Source organism: Podarcis tiliguerta (genome assembly GCF_965153285.1).
Source record: "Podarcis tiliguerta genome assembly, chromosome: 16".
NCBI classification, from domain to species: domain Eukaryota; kingdom Metazoa; phylum Chordata; class Lepidosauria; order Squamata; family Lacertidae; genus Podarcis; species Podarcis tiliguerta.
Genome location: NC_139549.1, coordinates 3,495,842 through 3,516,199, shown reverse-complemented (window position 1 = coordinate 3,516,199; position 20,358 = coordinate 3,495,842). Strand labels below are relative to the sequence as shown.

General features: G+C 46.8%; 1 protein-coding gene across 1 annotated transcript; it reads left to right on the top strand.

The window, feature by feature from the left end:
- The first annotated feature begins 10,245 nt into the window (after positions 1–10,245).
- Positions 10,246–17,364, top strand: MCL1 (MCL1 apoptosis regulator, BCL2 family member). Its single transcript, XM_083416742.1, has 3 exons — positions 10,246–11,330; positions 15,120–15,367; positions 15,804–17,364. Exons 1-3 carry the CDS (start codon positions 10,574–10,576, stop codon positions 15,918–15,920), a joined length of 1,122 nt encoding a protein of 373 aa, XP_083272868.1. The 5' UTR covers positions 10,246–10,573; the 3' UTR covers positions 15,921–17,364.
- The last annotated feature ends 2,994 nt before the right edge of the window (positions 17,365–20,358 follow it).

Sequence of the window (20,358 nt, the reverse complement as noted above, 5' to 3'; positions counted from 1 at the left end):
TTTTTGTTTCTAATGGCTCATCTAAGCTCAGTATTGTTGATGCTTACTGGTAGTGGCCGTCCATGGTTTCAGTCTTTCCCTTAAAAATATTATACTCCTCGTGATTCTGAATAAAGAGCTGGTTTAAATATGAACATAGGAAACTTGTACCAAGTTAGGCCATGGTTTTGGGCCTCACATGGCAGGACAGAGTCTCAGAGATGCGCTCTCCGAAGCCTACATTCTGAGCATGATCACGCTTCTGTCTCGGCGACGTCTGTGCTGGCTTGGCCATGTGCACAGATTGGAAGATGGCAGGATCGCCAAGGACGTTGAGAGACCAGCTCTGTGTCACAAAGATGTCTGAAAATGTGACACAAAGGCTGGCAGTATCGACACCGCCATGTGGGAATCCCTTGCAGATGACCACAGTGCCTAGAGACAGACAGGTCGGACATTCATAGCAGTGACCAGGGGAGGAATGACCGCTGGGAGCAGTACAGAGAGAATAAATGCCACGGGGCATCTGCAGCAGCAGAACCGGACGCTTCATCTGCCCCAGCTGCAACAAAACATGTCTCTCCTGTATCGGTCTCTACAGCCACAGCAGGTGCTGTGAGTCTCCAACGGTTTGACTTCCCCTCCAAAGGCGCACTCCTCCGTTCTCTCCCAAGACAGACGGGTGCCAGCCATCTAGCTCAATATTGTCAACACTAACTAGCAGCTGCTCTGCTGGGGCCTTCTGCATGCAGAGCAGCCGCTCTGCCCTTTTGCAAGCCCTGACGATCAGCTGAACGGCGACAACCTTGCTGGTTCCAATGACCACTTCGGAAAACCCTATGCCCTCCACGAGACACAGACGTCATCTGGGACAAACAGGCTTGTCTGGGGTGCCTCTACCTCCTGACCTATATTTCTGCAAAATCAGCTGGTGCTTTTTTTTGCAGAAGTCGGCAGTGGGGGATTGAACATCCGGTGGAAAAAAAAGCATCACTTTCCAGCGCAGACGTGACATCCTGTTATGCTCGGTGCAGAATCAGGAAAGAGGGCAGAGCGAGCTGGACTTTGGGTGGGTGGGTGGGAACGGACTTATGCTAAAATCTGGTGGGTGGGTTTCGTCAAACCCTTTTCACTGAAGCCAGCTCACATCCACCTCAGTCATAAATGAAACATTGACAAATCCCCAGAAAACTCTTTGCACCTCTGTTGTTTATGGTGACGAGGTGCCCATGGCAATGAGCAGTGGGCAAGTTCCCTTTAGATCTGCTGCTTCTTTCTTTCCTTATACCGAGGCAGACTGCGAATAATAATAATAATAATAATAATAATAATAATAATAATAATAATAATTTATTTATACCCCGCCCATCTGGCTGGGTTTCCCCAGCCACTCTGGACGGCTTCCAACAAAATAGGTAAAAGGTAAAGGTACCCCTGCCCGTACAGGCCAGTCTTGACAGACTCTAGGGTTGTGCGCCCATCTCACTCAAGAGGCCGGGGGCCAGCGCTGTCCGGAGACACTTCCGGGTCACGTGGCCAGCGTGACAAAGCTGCATCTGGCGAGCCAGCGCAGCACACAGAAACGCCGTTTACCTTCCCGCCAGTAAGCGGTCCCTATTTATCTACTTGCACCCGGGAGTGCTTTCGAACTGCTAGGTTGGCAGGCGCTGGGACCGAACAACGGGAGCGCACCCCGCCGCGGGGATTCGAACCGCCGACCTTTCGATCGGCAAGTCCTAGGTGCTGAGGCTTTAACCCACAGCGCCACCCGCGTCCCTCAATAGTCTGTTAAAACGTTAAAAGCTTCCCTAAACAGATCCACAAAGTTCAGGGCTGTCCACACTGAATGGCAGCAACTGGGCTTTCAGATGGGGGATATTCCAAGCCCTGCCTGGAGATACTGAGGATTGAACCTGCGTGCTCCCAGCTTGCTCTAATCTGCAGTGAGCTGCAGCCCTTGGCCTAAAGATAAGGGTCTAGTCCTCATGGTTCTAGAGATAGAGAGAGCCGGTTTAAACAGGGGGAAAGGAAGGGGCCAGCCACTGCGTCAGATCATGGGTCCATCTGCCTCTGTAATGCCTGCACAGGCTGGCAGCTGCTCTCCAGGGAGATGCCGGCACACCTGTTCAAGTGGAATTAAAAGATCCCAAGCGCAATGGACAGGATGCTGGCGTATAAGGGACTGTGGGCTGTGCTCTTCTGGTGCCCTCATAGTCTTAGAGGATCTTGCATCCACCAAGACCCTATGGCACACACATTAAAGGGCGCTTTTCTTTTAAATGCATCATTTCCTTTTATCGGGTGCTGAAAATAAAGCTTTCGGGAAGCTGCTGGAAGTTTCCAATGTTTGTTCTTCTCCTCGGTCTCTAGGGGAAGTCCCCCCCCCCTTCCTCTTTTTGAGACTTGTTTCCCTTCTCCTCTCTGCCCCCCCTTGAGAAAGCGTTACATAACAAAGCATTCTGCATTCTCCACGGGTGAGTCACACACACACAGATACTTCCTATTCTCCTTCAAGATCTCTCTTCCCTTTTCCATTGATGGGAGAGGGAAAAACCCAAATCCTTCACCCATTGAGCTTTTCCCCCCAAACAGATACTCCTCCCTTTCCAGCTTGGCTCCGCCTTTCTCCATTAAGTTCCATGGAGCTGTTGATCCTTCCCATCTCTCCTGTAGCCTCTCTGCTTCAGTGTTCAACACAGATATGTTAAATTGTAGACTGAATCATTTCTTTCTTTCGGGGGGGGGGGAGGCAAAGTGAGTGCTACCCATCAAATTTTATTTATTGTTACATTTCTAACCTACCTTTCCTCCAAGGAGCCAAAGGTGATTGATAGCCGCTCTGAGCCCGGCCTTGGCTGGGGAGGGCGGGGTATATTATTATTATTGTTGTTGTTGTTGTTGTTGTAAAATAAAACTGCTCCTTTTCCCATATGGGGTACCCGAGAGCCCATATAGAGTCCTTTTGTAGGTTCTCTATCGTTAGGAGAAAATAACAGAGACCAACCAGAGAATATTGAGAAGCAAAGCAGCTCGTAAGCCTGATCTTTATTGATCTGTTGCAACAGGGTGCCCCCTTCACACGCAGGAGGAGGAGGACCCAGAACAAAGGTGTGAATGCCCTTATATAGACATTTTTAATTACCCACCCTGGAGTCCAAGACCACCCCCAGAAACATCATACATACATCACAGAAAAGGCGGTCTACAACAGAAATCTGATTGTGTTGTTTTTACCTGTCTGTCAGGTTAACTTTAAAAAAATAAAAAATTCTTTCCAGTAGCACCTTGTTGTTGTTGTTGTTGTTTAGTCGTTCAGTCGTGTCCGACTCTTTGTGACCCCATGGACCAGAGCACGCCAGGCACTTCTGTCTTCCACTGCCACCCGCAGTTTGGTCAGATTCATGTTTGTAGCTTCGAGAACACTGTCTAACCATCTCGTCCTCTGTCGTCCTCTTCTCCTTGTGCCCTCCATCTTTCCCAACATCAGGGTCTTTTCCAGTGAGTCTTCTCTTCTCATGAGGTGGCCAAAGTATTGGAGCCTCAGCTTCACGATCTGTCCTTCCAGTGAGCACTCAGGGCTGATTTCCTTAAGAATGGATGCGTTTGATCTTCTTGCAGTCCATGGGACTCTCAAGAGTCTCCTCCAGCACCATAATTCAAAAGCGTCAATTCTTCGGCGATCAGCCTTCTTTATGGTCCAGCTCTCACTTCCATACATCACTACTGGGAAAACCATAGCTTTTACTATACGGACCTTTGTTGGCAAGGTGATGTCTCTACTTTTTAAAATGCTATCTAGGTTTGCCATTGCTTTCCTCCCAAGAAGCAGGCGTCTCTTAATTTCGTGGCTGCTGTCACCATCTGCAGTGATCATGGAGCCCAAGAAAGTAAAATCTCTCACTGCCTCCATTTCCTCCCCTTCTATTTGCCAGGAGGTGATGGGACCAGTGGCCATGATCTTCGTTTTTTTGATGTTGAGCTTCAGACCATATTTTGTGCTCTCCTCTTTCACCCTCAATATAAGGTTTTTTAATTCCTCCTCACTTTCTGCCATCAAGGTTGTGTCATCTGCATATCTGAGGTTGTTGATATTTCTTCCAGCAATCTTAATTCCGGCTAGGGATTCATCCAGCCCAGCCTTTCGCATGATGAATTCTGCATATAAGTTAAATAAGCAGGGAGACAAAATACAGCCTTGTCGTACTCCTTTCCCAATTTTGAACCAATCAGTTGTTCCATATCCAGTTCTAACTGTAGCTTCTTGTCCCACATAGAGATTTCTCAGGAGACAGATGAGGTGATCAGGCACTCCCATTTCTTTAAGAACTTGCCATAGTTTGCTGTGATCGACACAGTCAAAGGCTTTTGCATAGTCAATGAAGCAGAAGTAGATGTCTTTCTGGAACTCTCTAGCTTTCTCCATAATCCAGCGCATGTTTGCAATTTGGTCTCTGGTTCCCCTGCCTCTTCTAAATCCAGCTTGCACTTCTGGGAGTTCTCGGTCCACATACTGCTTGAGCCTTCCTTGAAGAATTTTAAGCATAACCTTGCTAGCGTGTGAAATGAGTGCAATTGTGCGGTAGTTGGAGCATTCTTTAGCACTGCCCTTCTTTGGGATTGGGATGTAGACTGACCTTCTCCAATCTTCTGGCCACTGCTGAGTTTTCCAAACTTGCTGGCATATTGAGTGTAGCACCTTAACAGCATCATCTTTTAAAATTTTAAATAGTTCAGCTGGAATACCATCACTTCCACTGGCCTTGTTATTTGCAATGCTTTCTAAGGCCCATTTGACTTCACTCTCCAGGATGTCTGGCTCAAGGTCAGCAACCACACTACCTGGGGTGTACGAGACATCCATATCTTTCTGGTATAGTTCCTCTGTGTATTCTTGCCACCTCTTCTTGATGTCTTCTGCTTCTGTTAGGTCCTTACCACTTTTGTCCTTTATTATGGTAATCTTTGAATGAAATGTTCCTTTCATATCTCCAATTTTCTTGAACAGATCTCTGGTTCTTCCCATTCTGTTGTTTTCCTCTATTTCTTTGCTTTAAGTACTGAGATTATTTTAAGTACTGAGATTATTAATTTACCTAGGGTTTTAATAGGTCACAAGATTTTAACTATATTTGTAATGTATTTCTGTTGGTGTTTGTCCTTCGGTGCTATGGCCTGTTGGCTATGCAAATAAAGTTTTATTCATTCATTCTATTTCTTTGCATTGCTCATTTAAGAAGGCCTTCTTGTCTCTCCTTGCTATTTTTTGGAATTCTGCATTCAATTTCCTGTATCTTTCTCTATCTCCCTCGCATTTTGCTTGCCTTCTCTCCCCCGCTATTTGTAAGGCCTCATTGGACAGCCACTTTGCTTTCTTGCATTTCCTTTTCATTGGGATGGTTTTCGTTGCTGCCTCCTGTATAATGTTTCGAGCCTCCATCCATAGTTCTTCAGGCACTCTGTCCAGCAAATCTAAATCCTTAAACCTGTTCCTCACTTCCACTGTGTATTCATAAGGGATTTGGTTTAGATTGTATCTTACCGGCCCAGTGGTTTTTCCTACTTTCTTCAGTTTAAGCTTGAATTTTGCTATAAGAAGCTGATGATCTGAGCCACAGTCAGCTCCAGGTCTTGTTTTTGCTGACTGTATAGAGCTTCTCCATCTTTGGCTGCAGAGAATATAATCAATCTGATTTCGATGCTGCCCATCTGGTGATGTCCATGTGTAGAGTCGTCTCTTGTGTTGTTGGAAAAGAGTGTTTGTGATGACCAGCTTGTTCTCTTGACAGAACTCTATTAGCCTTTGCCCTGCTTCGTTTTGAATTCCAAGACCAAATTTGCCAGTTGTTCCTTTTATCTCTTGATTCCCTACTTTAGCATTCCAATCCCCTATAATGAGAAGAACATCCTTCTTTGGTGTCACTTCTATAAGGTGTTGTAAGTCTTCATAGAATTGGTCAATTTCAGTTTCTTCAGCACCAGTAGTTGGTGCATAAACTTGGATTACTGTGATGTTAAAAGGTCTGCCTTGGATTCGTATCGAGATCATTCTATCATTTTTGATATTGCATCCCAGTACAGCTTTCGCCACTCTTTTGTTGACTATGAGGGCCACTCCATTTCTTTTATGGGTTTCTTGCCCACAGTAGTAGATATGATAGTCATCCGAACTGAATTCGCCCATTCCCGTCCATTTTAGTTCACTGATGCCCAGGATGTCAATGTTTATTCTTGCCATCTCATTTTTGACCACATCCAACTTACCCAGGTTCATGGTTCTTACATTCCAGGTTCCTATGCAATATTTTTCTTTACAGCATTGGACTTTCCTTTCGCTTCCAGGCATATCCGCAACTGAGCGTCCTTTCGGCTTTGGCCCAGCCGCTTCATCAGCTCTGGATCTACTTGTACTTGTCCTCCGCTCTTCCCCAGTAGCATGTTGGACGCCTTCCGACCTGAGGGGCTCATCTTCCAGCGTCATATCTTTTATATGCCTGTTGTCTTTGTCCATGGAGTTTTCTTGGCAGGGATACTGGAGTGGCTTGCCGGTTCCTGCTCCAGGTGGATCACGTTTGGTCCAAACTCTCCACTATGATCTGTTCGTCTTGGGTGCCCTGCTCGGCATAGTTCATAGCTTCTCTGAGTTCTTCAAGCCCCTTCGCCACGGCAAGGCAGTGATCCATGAAGGGGAAGTAGCACCTTAGAGACCAATTAAGTTTGTTATTGGTATGAGCTTTTGTGTGCATGCACACTTCTTCAGGTTACCTGTTAATGGTCACTTGACTGGATTACCTGGGGAGCCTGGCCATTCTTTTGTAATGATAATACAGTGGTACCTCAGGTTACATATGCTTCAGGTTACAGACTCCGCTAACCCAGAAACAGTGCTTCAGGTTACGAACTTTGCTTCAGGATGAGAAAAGAAATCGTGCTCCAGTGGCGCGGCAGCAGCAGGAGGCCCCATTAGCTAAAGTGGTGCTTCAGGTTAAGAACAGTTTCAGGTTAAGTACGGACCTCCAGAACGAGGTACCACTGTACTTAATTCCTGAGCCAGGTCACAGGCTCACCCTATTCACACCTTAAATGTGCCCTTAAGGCAGGATTTGTGAGGAAAGAGACAATGGGGAGGGTTCTGCGTTTCCTTTGACCTTGCAGAGAAATATTTGACTGAAAGAGTCAAAATGGCTTTAGGACTTTTCCTATGGGTTTCAGACATGTGGTTTATATATGTGTTTGCTTGGTACATTTATGAACATTTATGATAGATATATAAGACCTAAAAATTCTTCTAACAGTGACAGTTCTCCCACTCTCTCCATTTTACCCTCACAACAATCCTGTGAGGTAGGTCAGGCTGGGAGGTGGTGACTGGCCTAAGGGCACCCACAGTGAGCTCCATGGGCAAGTCAGGATTTGAACCCAGGTTTCCCTGGTCCTAGTCTGATGCTCTTAACAACTACACCACACTGGGTAATGGGTTATAACTGCTCTGGTAGGCCAATTTTGCTTAGTGTTGGGAGGATTTTGTTAAAAAGAAGACCCAAGTCCTCCTCAGAGTAAACCCACTGAAATCACTGGTGGCCACGAGTAACTTTTGAGTCCATGGATTTATAGGAGAGTACCCAATGTTAGAGGGACGCGGGTGGCGCTGTGGGAGCCTAGGGCTTGCCAATCAGAAGGTTGGCGGTTTGAATCCCCCGTTGCTCTGTCCCTGCTCCTGCTAACCTAGCAGTTCGAAAGCACGTCAGAATGCAAGTAGATAAATAAGTACCGCTCCGGCGGGAAGGTAAACGGCGCTTCCGTGCGCTGCTCTGGTTCGCCAGAAGCGGCTTAGTCCCACTGGCCACATGACCTGGAAGCTGTACACTGGCTCCCTCAGCCAATAAAGCGAGATGAGCGCCGCAACCCCAGAGTCGGCCACAACTGGACCTAATGGTCAGGGGTCCCTTTACCTTTACCTTACCCCATGTTAGAAAGAGCTCTTCCTCTTCCTAACTTAGGTCTTAATTGTGGCATTTATCGCTCCATCCTATACCCATCTCCTCAAAATAAACAATTTCTGGACAATGGTGGTTTGATGCAGCAAAAACAACAGGATCTCGTGGAACCTTAAAAGCTAATACATTTTATGACGGCATCAGCTTTTGTGGATTGGAGAGCCCTGCAACAGGATCAGGCAAAGGGCCTTTCAAGTCTAGCATCCTGTTCTCACAGTGGCCAAATGCCGCAGAGAACCTAGGAATCTAGATACACTGCCTCTGGACCTGGGGGTTCCATAAGAAAGTCAGAAGAGTCCGGTTACTGGGGCCCATCATAGTCCAGCGTCTTCACAGTGGCCAACCAGAAGCCTATTTTGCGAAACCCTCAAGCAGGACCTCAGCACAATAGCACTCTAAGGAAGGGGGATCTGGTCCACGGAAGCTGGTGCCATAATAAAAATTGGTTAAGTCCATTAAGATGCTGTAAGCCTCTTTCCTGTTCTTACTCAGAGGTGAACACTCTTCACCTCAATAAAACTCACTCCCACACAAATGTGTATAAGGGTTACAGCCTCAATGTTGAAAACCTGTTCATATCAGCAGGTCATTGCAACCTGTCAATTTCAAAGTGAGTCAACTAAGGGTGACGTTTCTGCATGAAATCAAGCGCTGGATTTGGCCCAGGGAGGAAGACACCCCGGGGTAGTTTGAGCAGAGAAAGACTTTGCTGCAAGCTGAGGGGGTGCTTTACATGGGTGGTCTTGTCCCATAACTCCATATCCAGACCCAGATGAGCCTTACGATTTTTAAGCACTAGACTGTATTGCAGGGCTGTTGTAAGCTGCTCTCTCAGTTGCAGCAGCACAGAAAGACCCCAGTCTGCAATATGGGAGTCACAGCAATGGACAACATTGCAGGACTGTTGTAAGCTTTTCTCTCTTTCCAAGTTCTTGCAATGCTGGACTACACAGCAGGGGCGTTGTAAGCCCACCTGAAATATATGGGCAATGGGCTGCACATTTAAAAATTACACATTCCGCACAAAATAAGACAGAGGTTTTTAAAGGGTAATTGCTTGGCTATTTCCATTTGTTTTCTCTTTGCTAATGGTTTGTGGGTAAGCTCCCTGGTATCCCAAATCACAGCTGCTCTGAAATCTGGCTTTTTTCTCTCTCGGTGCCCACAGCATGGCTGGGTAGATTTCATGCTCTGGAGATTTGTTTCCACCAGATTCCCAGAATCCAGAAACCGGAGCCAAGTGTTTGCACAGTGGCTGAACGGGTCAGACGCACCCTTGGAATCGACGGAGGGTAAAGAGTACATATGGGCTCAGCCCAGGAATCTTGTTTACAGTTTCAGTTTTCTGTTTCAGAACTCAACTTTCAGCCTCAGCTTTTTTTGCTCGGACATCCGCTCCTGGTTTCTGCCCTGCCTGATCTAGAACGGCAATCCACTAATCTGGAATGGCAAACAGCCAATCTAGAACTGAAAATGCTAATCTAGAACTGCAAGCCCATAAACTAGGGCTACGAAACTCTAATCCAGAATTGCAATGCCCTAATGCAGGATTGAAATACCCTAATCTAAAATAGCAAATCTCTAATACATGTTGTTGTTGTTTAGTCGTTTAGTTGTGTCCAACTCTTCATGACCCCATGGACCAGAGCACACCAGGCACCTCTAATACAGAAACGCAAAAAAAACCAAACCACCACCTGATCTAGTATGGCAAAACCCTAATCTCAAACTGCAAAATTTTGGCCACGGGTCTCAGATGCACTCCCTGCTCTTAGGGGACCTGTCTACTGTGAGAACAGGATGCTGGACTAGATTGGCAAGGGGGCAGAAGAAAAGACCATCAGAAGGAAAGGGGCCAATCTCCTGGGAAACCACCAGGGTGCCTGCTTTGTCTTTGGTTTGGACTCAGTCTGACCCTTATGTTTCCCTCCCCTTATGGTTTTGATCTATGGGCTACTTTTAAAACGAGGCTGCATTTTAAATTGCATTTTAACCTGTATTTTAAATTGGGTCCCCCCCTCTTTCCCCCCTATTATGTTTTGTACTGTGATTTTATTGGTGTTAGCCGCCCTGAGCCTGGCTCTGGCCGGGGAATAAATAAAATTATTATTATTATTATTATTATTTATTATTATCATCACTACTACTACTACTACTACTACGGGCTACTTTTAAAATGAGGCTGCATTTTAAATTGCAGTTTAACCTGTATTTTAAATTGGGTTTCCCCCCTCTATTATGTTTTTACTGGTGTTAGCCGCCGTGAGTATAAATGAAATTTATTATTATTAATTATTATTATTATCACTACTGCTACTACTACCCGGCCCCCACCTGCCCGCCCCTGAACAATGGAGCAACCAAGAAGCGCCCTATACAAAAGGGGGCTCCTCCTTCTACCCTTTAAACGTCTATGGTGGCCTGTTTTAGCCACGCCCCCTCCCCTCCGCGTCACTGCCTCAAGCCCACGTCGTATGCCACGTCCCTTCTGACGCCAGCGCGTCAGAGCCTTTATAAGACCCTCCCCGCCGCCGCCGCTCCCCTCTCACAGCTCTGCGCGACGAGCTTCGGAGTTCGCGGAAAGCTGCGAGGAGGCCGCCATGTTTAACAAGAAGTCGGTGGTGTTGTATTGTGGGGGCGCACCGAGCATGGCGCCCGCCACGCCGGTCTCCCCGGGGGCCGGCGGAGGCGGCAGCAGCAATGGAGCCCCAGCCGCGGCGGCCGCCGTCTTCACCGCCAACGGCCGCTCTGAGGGCGCCGGCCCGTTCTCGCCTCGGATTGGGCGCGGCTGGGGGCCCAGCGTCTTCCCTGAGGGGCCCTTGGCGCGGATTGGCTCAGGGGCGCCCCTGGCGGGGCCCCTGGCGCGGATTGGGCCCTTCGAAGTAGCGCCCCGCGCGCTGATTGGCTCCCCCGCCGTGGCGGCCGTTGGCGGCGCCGCGCGGCCGTTGGCGCTGGCGCTCCCTGAGGGAGAGCTGGACGGCTGCGACGACGAGGCCGAGGCCGCGGAGGCCGGCCTGCCTTCGCCCACCCCTTCGCTGGAGTCCATCCCGTCCTCGCAGGGGGACGACGACGACGCGGCGGTGGCGGTGGCGGCGGCGGCGTCCGCCCCGGACGACCTGCGCAAAGTGACGCTGGAGTTGGTGAGCCGGTACCTACGCGAGGCCGCCTCGGGCGACGGCGACGCCAAAGGGGCGTCGGGAGGCGGCGGGAAGAAGATCCTGAAGGGCCTCCTGGGCCGCTTGGGGACCCCCGAGGAGGAGGAGGCCGCCGCCGCCTCGCCGGGCGCCACGCAGGCGCTGGAGACCCTCCGGCGGGTCGGGGACAACATCCTCGACAAGCACCAGCTGGCTTTCCAAGGTGGGTGATGGGGGCAGAGGGGGAAGGGGAACCCCGAGGTCGTCTAGCCCAACCCTCACGCGGGGCTGGAATCGCAGTTGGGCCAAGGTGGGAGGGAGGGGGCTGGGGAGATGAGGGGCAAGAGGGTTGCCTCTTCGTCGTTTAATCCTTGTGTCGAGGTTATTGCAAGCCGCCCTGTAAAGGGGCCGGGGCGGCTCACAGGAGCAGCAGGAGGTGGGCGTGGTGCCAGTTCTTTAGGCCGCGCACTGCCCTCGACAGGACCAGGTTGGCACCCTCTTTTACGGGGTTATAATTGGGGGGGGGGATGAGTAAATGGTTCCCTAAAAGAGGGCTGGGGAAGAAATGATGAATCATTTCTTATTCTAGACAGCCATAATAATGAATAGCGGGGGAAGAGTCTTTTCTGGGGGCCACGCCCCCTCCAGCCCAGATTGACACTCTACATTGGGGATGGGAAAAGGGGCAAGGGAAGAAGAAATAAGGGCTGGGGGGGGGGGATTATAACTTGCCCCCAAAGCAGCCCAAGCTAGCTTCTGTCCATAATGATGATTGGGGAGGGGGTTGTGCTTTTTCTTGAGATCACACCCCCTTTTCCCAGGCTCTGACTTTTGCACGCTTAAGTGTTCTTTGCCTGGCTGGAATGTGTCCTTGAGCTATGATGATGCCTCATTAAATAAATGAAACAGAAGTTGTTTTCAATGAAGATGATAAACATATACAAAAAAAACAGGAAGTACATGCAAGAAAGGACCTTGGGCCTAACAAACTGGTAAAGACCCATTTGTCCTGTGAGGAAAGCCTGAAGCAGAAGGCCATGGGCCACATTTGGGCAGCCTTTTTGTGGGAACTATTTACAGATACAAAATACCAGAGACAGATGCAACAACATTTATGGAAGAGATAAAAAATACAGAATAGCCATAGCAATGGATGCTTCATTTTAAGAAAATAAAAGCCTCTGCAGAATCCCATTGGCATAAAACAGTTTTTCAAGAGGATGCCTGCCTAATCTTCTGGAAGTGTACCCCACTGCCTGGGACCTATGACACCAATTGCTAGTTGAAGCCAGTCGGGCAAGCTGACAGACTGGAACACTCCCCAGCAATGTTTCCTGGGTGGCTGAAGAGAAAAGCAACATTTAAAATAAAATTATTCTAATTACATACACTGAAGTTGAGGTGTGGCTTTCTTAGAATGAGTGTGGGAAGGAAATGGGGGTGTTTGCTTGCTTGGGAGGAAACAGTGAGGAGTAATAACTGATGGGGGGCTTAAGTCGTGGGGTGTGGAGAGGAGGAAACTATCAGCATCTCACATTTACTGACATTTTAGTATCTTGCATTTCTCTTAAAGCAGCCAAGTTGGTTCACAAAAAACTAATACAATATTTATCATTATAAAAAAGCAAAAACAGGAAGCAGGAAGTGCAGCAGGGTACTGAAGTGGAAAGGGACTGGGGAAGGAGGAGGACGGGAAGCACTCACTAAGGTGTGTTTAGGAAGAGCATGAAAGGAGCTTGTGTGGGGCAAAGAAAAGTCGGGGGTGTCAGCTGTAAGGGGTGAATGGAAGTGGAGGTGAGCACCTGTAGGGCTGGTGAAGTGCTAGAGTAGGGGTTGGGAGGGGGGAGGGAGGAAAGCAGGTGGCCTGAGGGGGGGGGGGAGTGAAGGTGAGGAGCTAAACATAGTGGATCAGGGTGTCCTTGGGATGGGAATGTAGCAAAGGAAATCGATGGGTGGAAGGGGGAATGTGTTGGAGGGGCAAGTAAAGGGGAGAAATGGTGGGGCTCTTATGAAAAAGAATTGGAAGAGTGCCCAAAGTTTAAAAAGTAAACAGGGATGTTGAAGGGAAAGTTCCTGATGTGTCCGTGGGCTGAAAGGTTGCACATTTGAGTCTGGTTGGTTGACTTCAGTTCTGTGCAGTTTGGGCCAGATTCCTGATCTCCAGTAAAGTTCAGGCTTCTTGAGAGGCCACCCTGGCAGCCAGAGGTTTGTGGGTGGCCCAGCCTGCCTTCCCACCCTGTTTTTCTGCAAGGAGTCATTGTGAAAGCACCAAGCCCAGCAGAAACGAAACTGAATGACAGTGGGGGTGGGGAGAAACTCTTGCAGGCAGAAGATAATCTGGGTACAGATTAGCTCTTGCTGACATCCTGCTCCTGCCTAGCAAGTGAAATATAATTCATTGTAAACATGATGATAAAAGATTAGCTGGCTCCTGCTGTGAACAACTAACTTCCTTCGGAGTTGCTTTGGAGCAGTTTTGCTATTTACCAGCACTTTGCCATTCTCATTTGACTTTATTTTAGTATATTACATTAGCTAGGGCACTGACTATGTAGAGTTGGGAAGTAGCCTTAAAATAACCTCCAGTAATTTGAACACTCCTAGAGAGCCTCTATGGTTTGCCACCTCTAAGTCAGAGTCCTCCAGTTGTCTATCCCCTCCCAGCTACCCTTGTGGCTGAGCTGCTCAGGTTTTTGTAATGTGGATGGGCAAGAAGAGCTTTGACAGTAGCCATTTGTGAGATGTCCCGTGTAGAACATTCCTTACATCCTGCATATACAGAGGTCACAGTGGCACAGACTTCCCACAGAGGTATTGTTTGTTTTCTGGGTTAGGAGGGGTTACGACTTGGCTCACTCATCTAGTGTATAAGAACAAATTTCATTAGACTTATGTTTAATGGTTTGCTTTAAGCCTTCTGAATCATTGCCTCTCCACAGTACAATAAAGACTCTGCTTTGGGGCAACTCCTAAATGCGGATGCAAGCATCCCTGTTCCTGAGTCACTTCCTTGTTGACTTCTGGATTTCAGCTTCCTCAAGTTTCTTTTAAGTATCAGTGGCTAATAGTTGAAAGCTGCTTAACCCTTAAGGACAGAATTGTACTGCCAGGATTCAAGTCTTGAACCACTAGCTCAAAGCATGACGACTGTTGGATTCCTTGTTTTGTATTAAAAATAGTTGAGGCAGCACTTACTTAGACGCTAGAGCTGGGTTTTGGTCTAGGGCTGCAGATATCAGTGGCTGTAAGTGGGAGTTATGTTAAGTTTGTCTGAGTATTGGACTCTGAAACAGGCAGCTGCTGATCTGCAAGTCTAAAGCAGCTCTAGAACATTTTAATGTTCTTCTCAGGAAGTGCTAGAACTTATTTTTATTCAGACAATCACTTTGTATTCAAATGAATTCATAAGGTGATAGTCAAAATAAAAAAAACAGAACATCAAAATGGGAAGTGAAAACCATTTAAATGAATCTCAAAGCAATGTACAACATGGGAAGCAAATACAATGCAAAAGAATTTTAAAACAGCGCAAAATAGAAATCAAATGCAATACAGTATATTAATAATCAAATAAAAGCCTACAGTTACAAAATCCCAACCAATCACTTTGTACGACAAAGACAGCTGACCAGATAAAAACTCATATAGCTCCAGAATTAAAGTAAGTAATAATTGCTTCCCACCTAGGACAGCACATACACTCCCTGTCTCATTGGGGAAGGGGAAGCTCTTGCCAATAAGACTTCTGAGCAAGCTTATCCCATCAACATTCCATCTGTTCAGGCTCTGACCCTGAGTTTTAAACATCAGTGCCCACCCACCATCCATTGCTCATTCAACCAAGTACTACAACCTCAATCCTTCCAAAAACAAAGAGCAAAGAGTGGGGGAGGGGGAGAAAACTAAACTGCTTTGTTAATGATTTTGATTGTTAAAACTTCTTGCACACTTAAATGTGGAATTTTCAGTATTTTCACCTGTGTTCCTTGCTTCTTGCTCACCCCCTCTTCAGGAATGCTTAGGAAGCTTGAAATAAAGAAAGAGGATGACCTGAAGACTGTGTCAGAAGTTTCAAAGCACCTTTTCAGTGACGGCATAACAAACTGGGGTCGAATTGTGACTCTCATCTCTTTTGGTGCCTTTGTTGCCAAACATCTGAAGCGCATCAATCAGGAGAGTGCCATCGGTCGTTTGGCAGAGCTCATCACCGAGGTTCTGGTTACAGACAAGCGGGAATGGATCCTCAACAATAATGCCTGGGTAAGTGAGTCATGGTGGGGCTGAAGGGTAGATGTTGTTGTGCTGCCCCTTTCCCTTGTAACTCTTCACAGTCAAAATCCAAACCTGGAGACCCCAATACCTTCCTGTAGCTGATCTTTCTGGAAGTGAATGCATGCTTCATCAGATTTTAGGGCTGCCTCCCTATGTTAACTCTCCATAAATAGAGTGAATATCTGTCATGAGATGTTTAAGAGTTACGCTAAAATTGGTTTCCCACAAAGGGAACATTGTTTGTGTGTGCGTGGTTGCGGTTGTTGAAAATGGGGAGTGGATTGGACTCAGAATTGCTGGATGTTGGACTTTGCTCAGTACATGGTTTTACCTTCCATTCTTCCTGCGAATTCTCTTTGAAGCAGTCAGACATACATGGCTGCCAGTGCTTAAAAGCAATTAACAATGCAATTCTTTCTTCTAGGAGGGATTTGTTAATTTCTTCCATGTAGAGGACGTAGAAGGCAGCATCAGAAGCGTTCTGATGGCTTTTGCAGGCGTGGCTGGAATAGGAGCAGGTTTGGCTTACATGATCCGGTGAGTCAAGGAGTGCTCCCAGTGAGGAGCTAGCTTGGACTATCCTGTTCTACTGTGACTAGAAAACTGAGCCGTTCTTTGAAAGTTGACGGGAGAATTAAAACACCTCGAAATCCCACGGAAAGTTTGGTCTGAACTGTCAGTTTTAGAATGTCACCAACAAGGATGTCTTTACAAATTGGGAGTAGATCCTTCAAGCCAAGGAACACGCACTCCGCTTCCTCCAGTGGTGAAGCTAAGAGGACTGAAGCCCGCCTGAGCACAGTCTTGGGCTTGGACTATGAACCCACAGCCACATTGAGCTTATAAGAACTGTTGGATGTGCTAGGTAGTGTTCTATTTGCACAGAACTGTGACCATACGCCCACGCGGGGTATCTAAATTATCACCTTCAGAGAAGAGAGTGGCGTGTTAGGGGTGACGTGCAAGATGCTTTGTGCGGTGAGCAAAATGAAGGACCTTCAGGTGAACACTGCAAATGCCTTATCTGTTCGCTGGCACAGGTGTGTGTTGTGTCTGCTGTGGAGAGAGAAAACTCCAAAATCTGAACCCATCTCATTGCATCAAGGGCTGATCCTGTTCTATGTACTCCCTTCAGTTTTTGTTTCCTGTTCTCCTCTGCCCTCCCCTTGGAAGCGTACACTGCCATAGCTCCCAAGTTATCACAAGACATGGAGCGCAATAGTGTAAATATGTACAAACCTTCACGGGGAAGTCAGCAGAAATGTATGTACATTTGTAGCTGAAACTGTACAAAGTGTATACTCTTAAAAGAGATTTATCTTTGGGAAAGGTTGTAAAAGAGTTTTTTTTTAATGTAATTAGATTCAGGTTTTGCAGCTCTTTATTCTTTAGCCCTCTAAATGTCACATAATCTGGGCCTACCTTTCTGTGTACTTCAATAACAACTTGGTTCTGCCAGGTGACTCTACTGAACAACCATCTAAGTACAGCTGAGCGCCTTTCTTTTTGTTCTTTAAAATGTTTTACTTTCTTCATGGTTGCCAGGGGAGGCATTTTCAACAAATCTTTTTTTTACCTTCTTTATTTTGATTCTTGCTTTCTTTAAAGCCAATTATTTTAAGCTAAACTTACAAAAGAATGTCATACTTGTCTCTAAGAATAAAATTTCTCAAATGAGTTAGCAATGTAAGACATTATGGCCTATGCACGGAATAAATCTGAATCTTTGAGGGAGAATATGAGAGAGGCTTGTGGACTTGGGTTTCTTGAACCCTTTATTAGGCAGAAGGGTTCAGTATAGGAGCAAGAGGTTAAGTTGTTTTTGCAGTTTGACTAGATTGCGTTTAGTCTTCGCTGTACTGTTAGCTTTGTTTAGACCAGATTGTGGCAGATGTGAAAACCTAAAACAAAGCATAGACTCAACATGGTGCTATGGTCAGACTTTCTTGTTTACATAAACTGTCCAATAAAACAATTCACAGGTGGTTGCAGTGTGTGCCTTCTGTTAAGGCAGAAACATGGAACAATTGAAGCTATATTTGTGTGCATCCTGTCTTCTCTGTGGCCAAACTCTACTGGAAGGCCTGGCCATTTGCTGCCTCTCTTCTTTCCTTTTTGTCACTCAATCTTGCAGCTGGCTCTGGAGGGGAGCGCCCCTGGCTGGCTTGTGAAAAAGTAGCCAGTTACTGCTGGATCCTGGATTTGGCCCCTGGGGTTCCCATTTGTCCATGACTAGTATCTCTGTATCAGTGGTTGAGAAGCTTATAACCCTAGGTGCTGGTGAGAGTTGCAGTCAAACAGCATCAGGAGTGCTTCAGTTTCCCTGCTGCACTGCCTTTATCCACCGCTCTCTTAGCATATCTATGCCTATACTGCATTTTTCAACGGTAATTAAAAAAAGGTGAGAGTTATATTAGTGCAATATTGCAGTAGTCTCTTTGAAATTAAGTGCTGTATTTTACATTATTATTTTTATTATTACTACCACCACCACCACCACCCACCCTTAACTAGCAGATTTCAAGGTAGATTGCAACAATTTAAAATTCAGTCATAGGAATAGGGTGGGTCCTGAACATATATAAGAAGCCGTCTTCCCCTTCTAAGTGCTGTGACTCTTAAGACAAGAGGTATGAAACCATTTTCATGATCCTCCACACCAACTTTGTAATGCCTTTGAATGTGCTGGTGGTGCACTCTGGCCCTATGCAAAGCTTTGCCCTGGAAATATGCAAATCTGCACCTTCTGCAAAGTTCTGTTTCTAGTTAGTGGTGCAGTGTTTGTGTCAAAGGTGGATGCTTCCTGGTTAGGGTAGATCGGGCAATTTCTGAAGCAACTTATTTCACATAACAGGAAATCTCTCTGTCAAAAGTAGAGGGAGGGGTTTTTATAACCAGACCCTTCACTTAAATATTTAAACACAGTTCTAGATGTTTCATTGGACTCTGTTCTGCTAATTTGCACTTGGCAAAAGTTGACAAAAGCCAATTCCCTGTGCTCCGTTTCAAGGGAATCCTGAGGAAAATCAAGCATTTCATGCTTCTAATACCAGGGAGGGAAACCTGTGCTGGAATACAACTCATCATATCCCTGGCCATTGGCTGTGCTAGCTGGGGCTGAAGGGAGTTGTTATCATTATTATTATTATTATTTATTATTTCAGTTTATATCAAGATCCCATGGCCATGGACAACATTTTACAGAGCATAATAATAACAATACAAAGCATAATAATGCCATAATAAAATAATCTTAACAGATCCCTTTAACAGGCCATCGATTACTTAATGGCTGAAGACCTGGGTAAAGAGGCATGTAATGATGGTGCCAGGTGAGCATCTCTGGGGAGAGCATTCCACACATGGGGGGCCACTACAGAAAAGCCCTGCTCTTGTGTTGCCACCCTCTGAACTTTTAAGGAAGCAGGTACATAGAAGAGGGCCATGGATGACAAGTGCGGTCTGTTCATATAGGGAGAGGCAGTCCCAAGGTATTGAGGTCCTGAACCAGGTACGGCTTTATAGTTCAACACCAGCACTTTGAAGTGGGCTGGGAAACAAATGGCAGCTCGTGCAGTTGGGCCAGGATTGGTGTTATATGCTGAAACAGTCTTGTTCTGGTGAGCAATCTGGCCATTGAATTTTGTACTAGCTGAGGTGTCTGAGCCATCTTCAGAGGCCTACGTATATAACGCATTGCAGTAATTCAACCTAGTTCATCCCTGTCCAGATACGAGCATAGCTGGGCCACCAGCCAAAGCTGATAAAAGACCACCTGGGTTTCAAGCAACACCCATAGATCCAGGAGCACCCCAAGAGCAGGCAGTCTCCCATCCATCCGGTCTAGGGGACCACCCATCAACAGTGCCTCTATCTTATCTGGATTGAGCTTCAGTTTGTTGGCTTCCAACCAGTCCATTACCTAGGCAAGGCACCAGTCTAGTACACCTACTGCCTCCCCTGCAGATGTAAAGGTGGGTCATCAGCATACTGCTGGCAACACACTCCAAAACTGGAAGACTCCACTCGGCGGCCTCATATAGATATTAAACAACATGGGGGATAGAACTGCCCTGAGGGACCCCACATTGAAGACCCCATGGTGCCGAAAAACACCCCCCAAGCATCAGCTGATGAAGACAACCATCCAAGTAGGACTGGGACCACTGTAAAGCAGTGTTGCCCCCCACAACTCAGAAAGCCTTTCCAGGAGGATACAGTGGTTAATGGTATTGAAAGTCGCCAAGAGGTCAATTAGGATTAACGGATACATTGCCCCATCTCTCTCCCGACAGGTTATCATATATGGCGGTTTGGGCACTTTCCAGACCGAAGCCCTGATTGAAATGGATCTAGAAAATAAAGAACAGTTAGAGGGCCAGAGTTTCCCCATCCCTCAGCACAGACCCCTCTACTTGTGGTCTAGGTCAGTAATGGGGAATGTAGCCCTCCAAATGATGGAACTCCCAGCTTTCCCATCATTCCTGACCATTGACTATGCTGACATGGGGTGATAGAAGTTGGGGAGTCCAACAGCACCTGTAGGGCCACAGTATTCTTCTCAAAGCCATGCATATCCCTAACCTGATCATAAGAATGGGACAGGATCTAAAATGACCCTATTCTCTGCAGAATTCCTCTTTGGAAGGAAGCTTTGTAGTTCAGCTAACCTTGCTATGCATCCTATAGCATCACAAACATTTGCTCCGGAACCGCCCACATTTTCTTCATATGTTTCAAGCATCTCCAACCAACCAGCAGTGAATTCTTGCTCATAAGCTTACTGCTGCTGCTGCTGGGTAGTCCTGTTACCTAACAGGGTTTACCTTTGGGGTTTCTGCTAGCTTGGTATGTTCAGCCTGGAAATAATTTCCCTCTAGAAAGAGTGATTCACAATTGCTGTGTCTGCCAGAAGATCCCGCCCTACCCCACCCCCCAGAAGATCCGTTCCCTGCCATTTGGAAGGTTAATAATGTCAA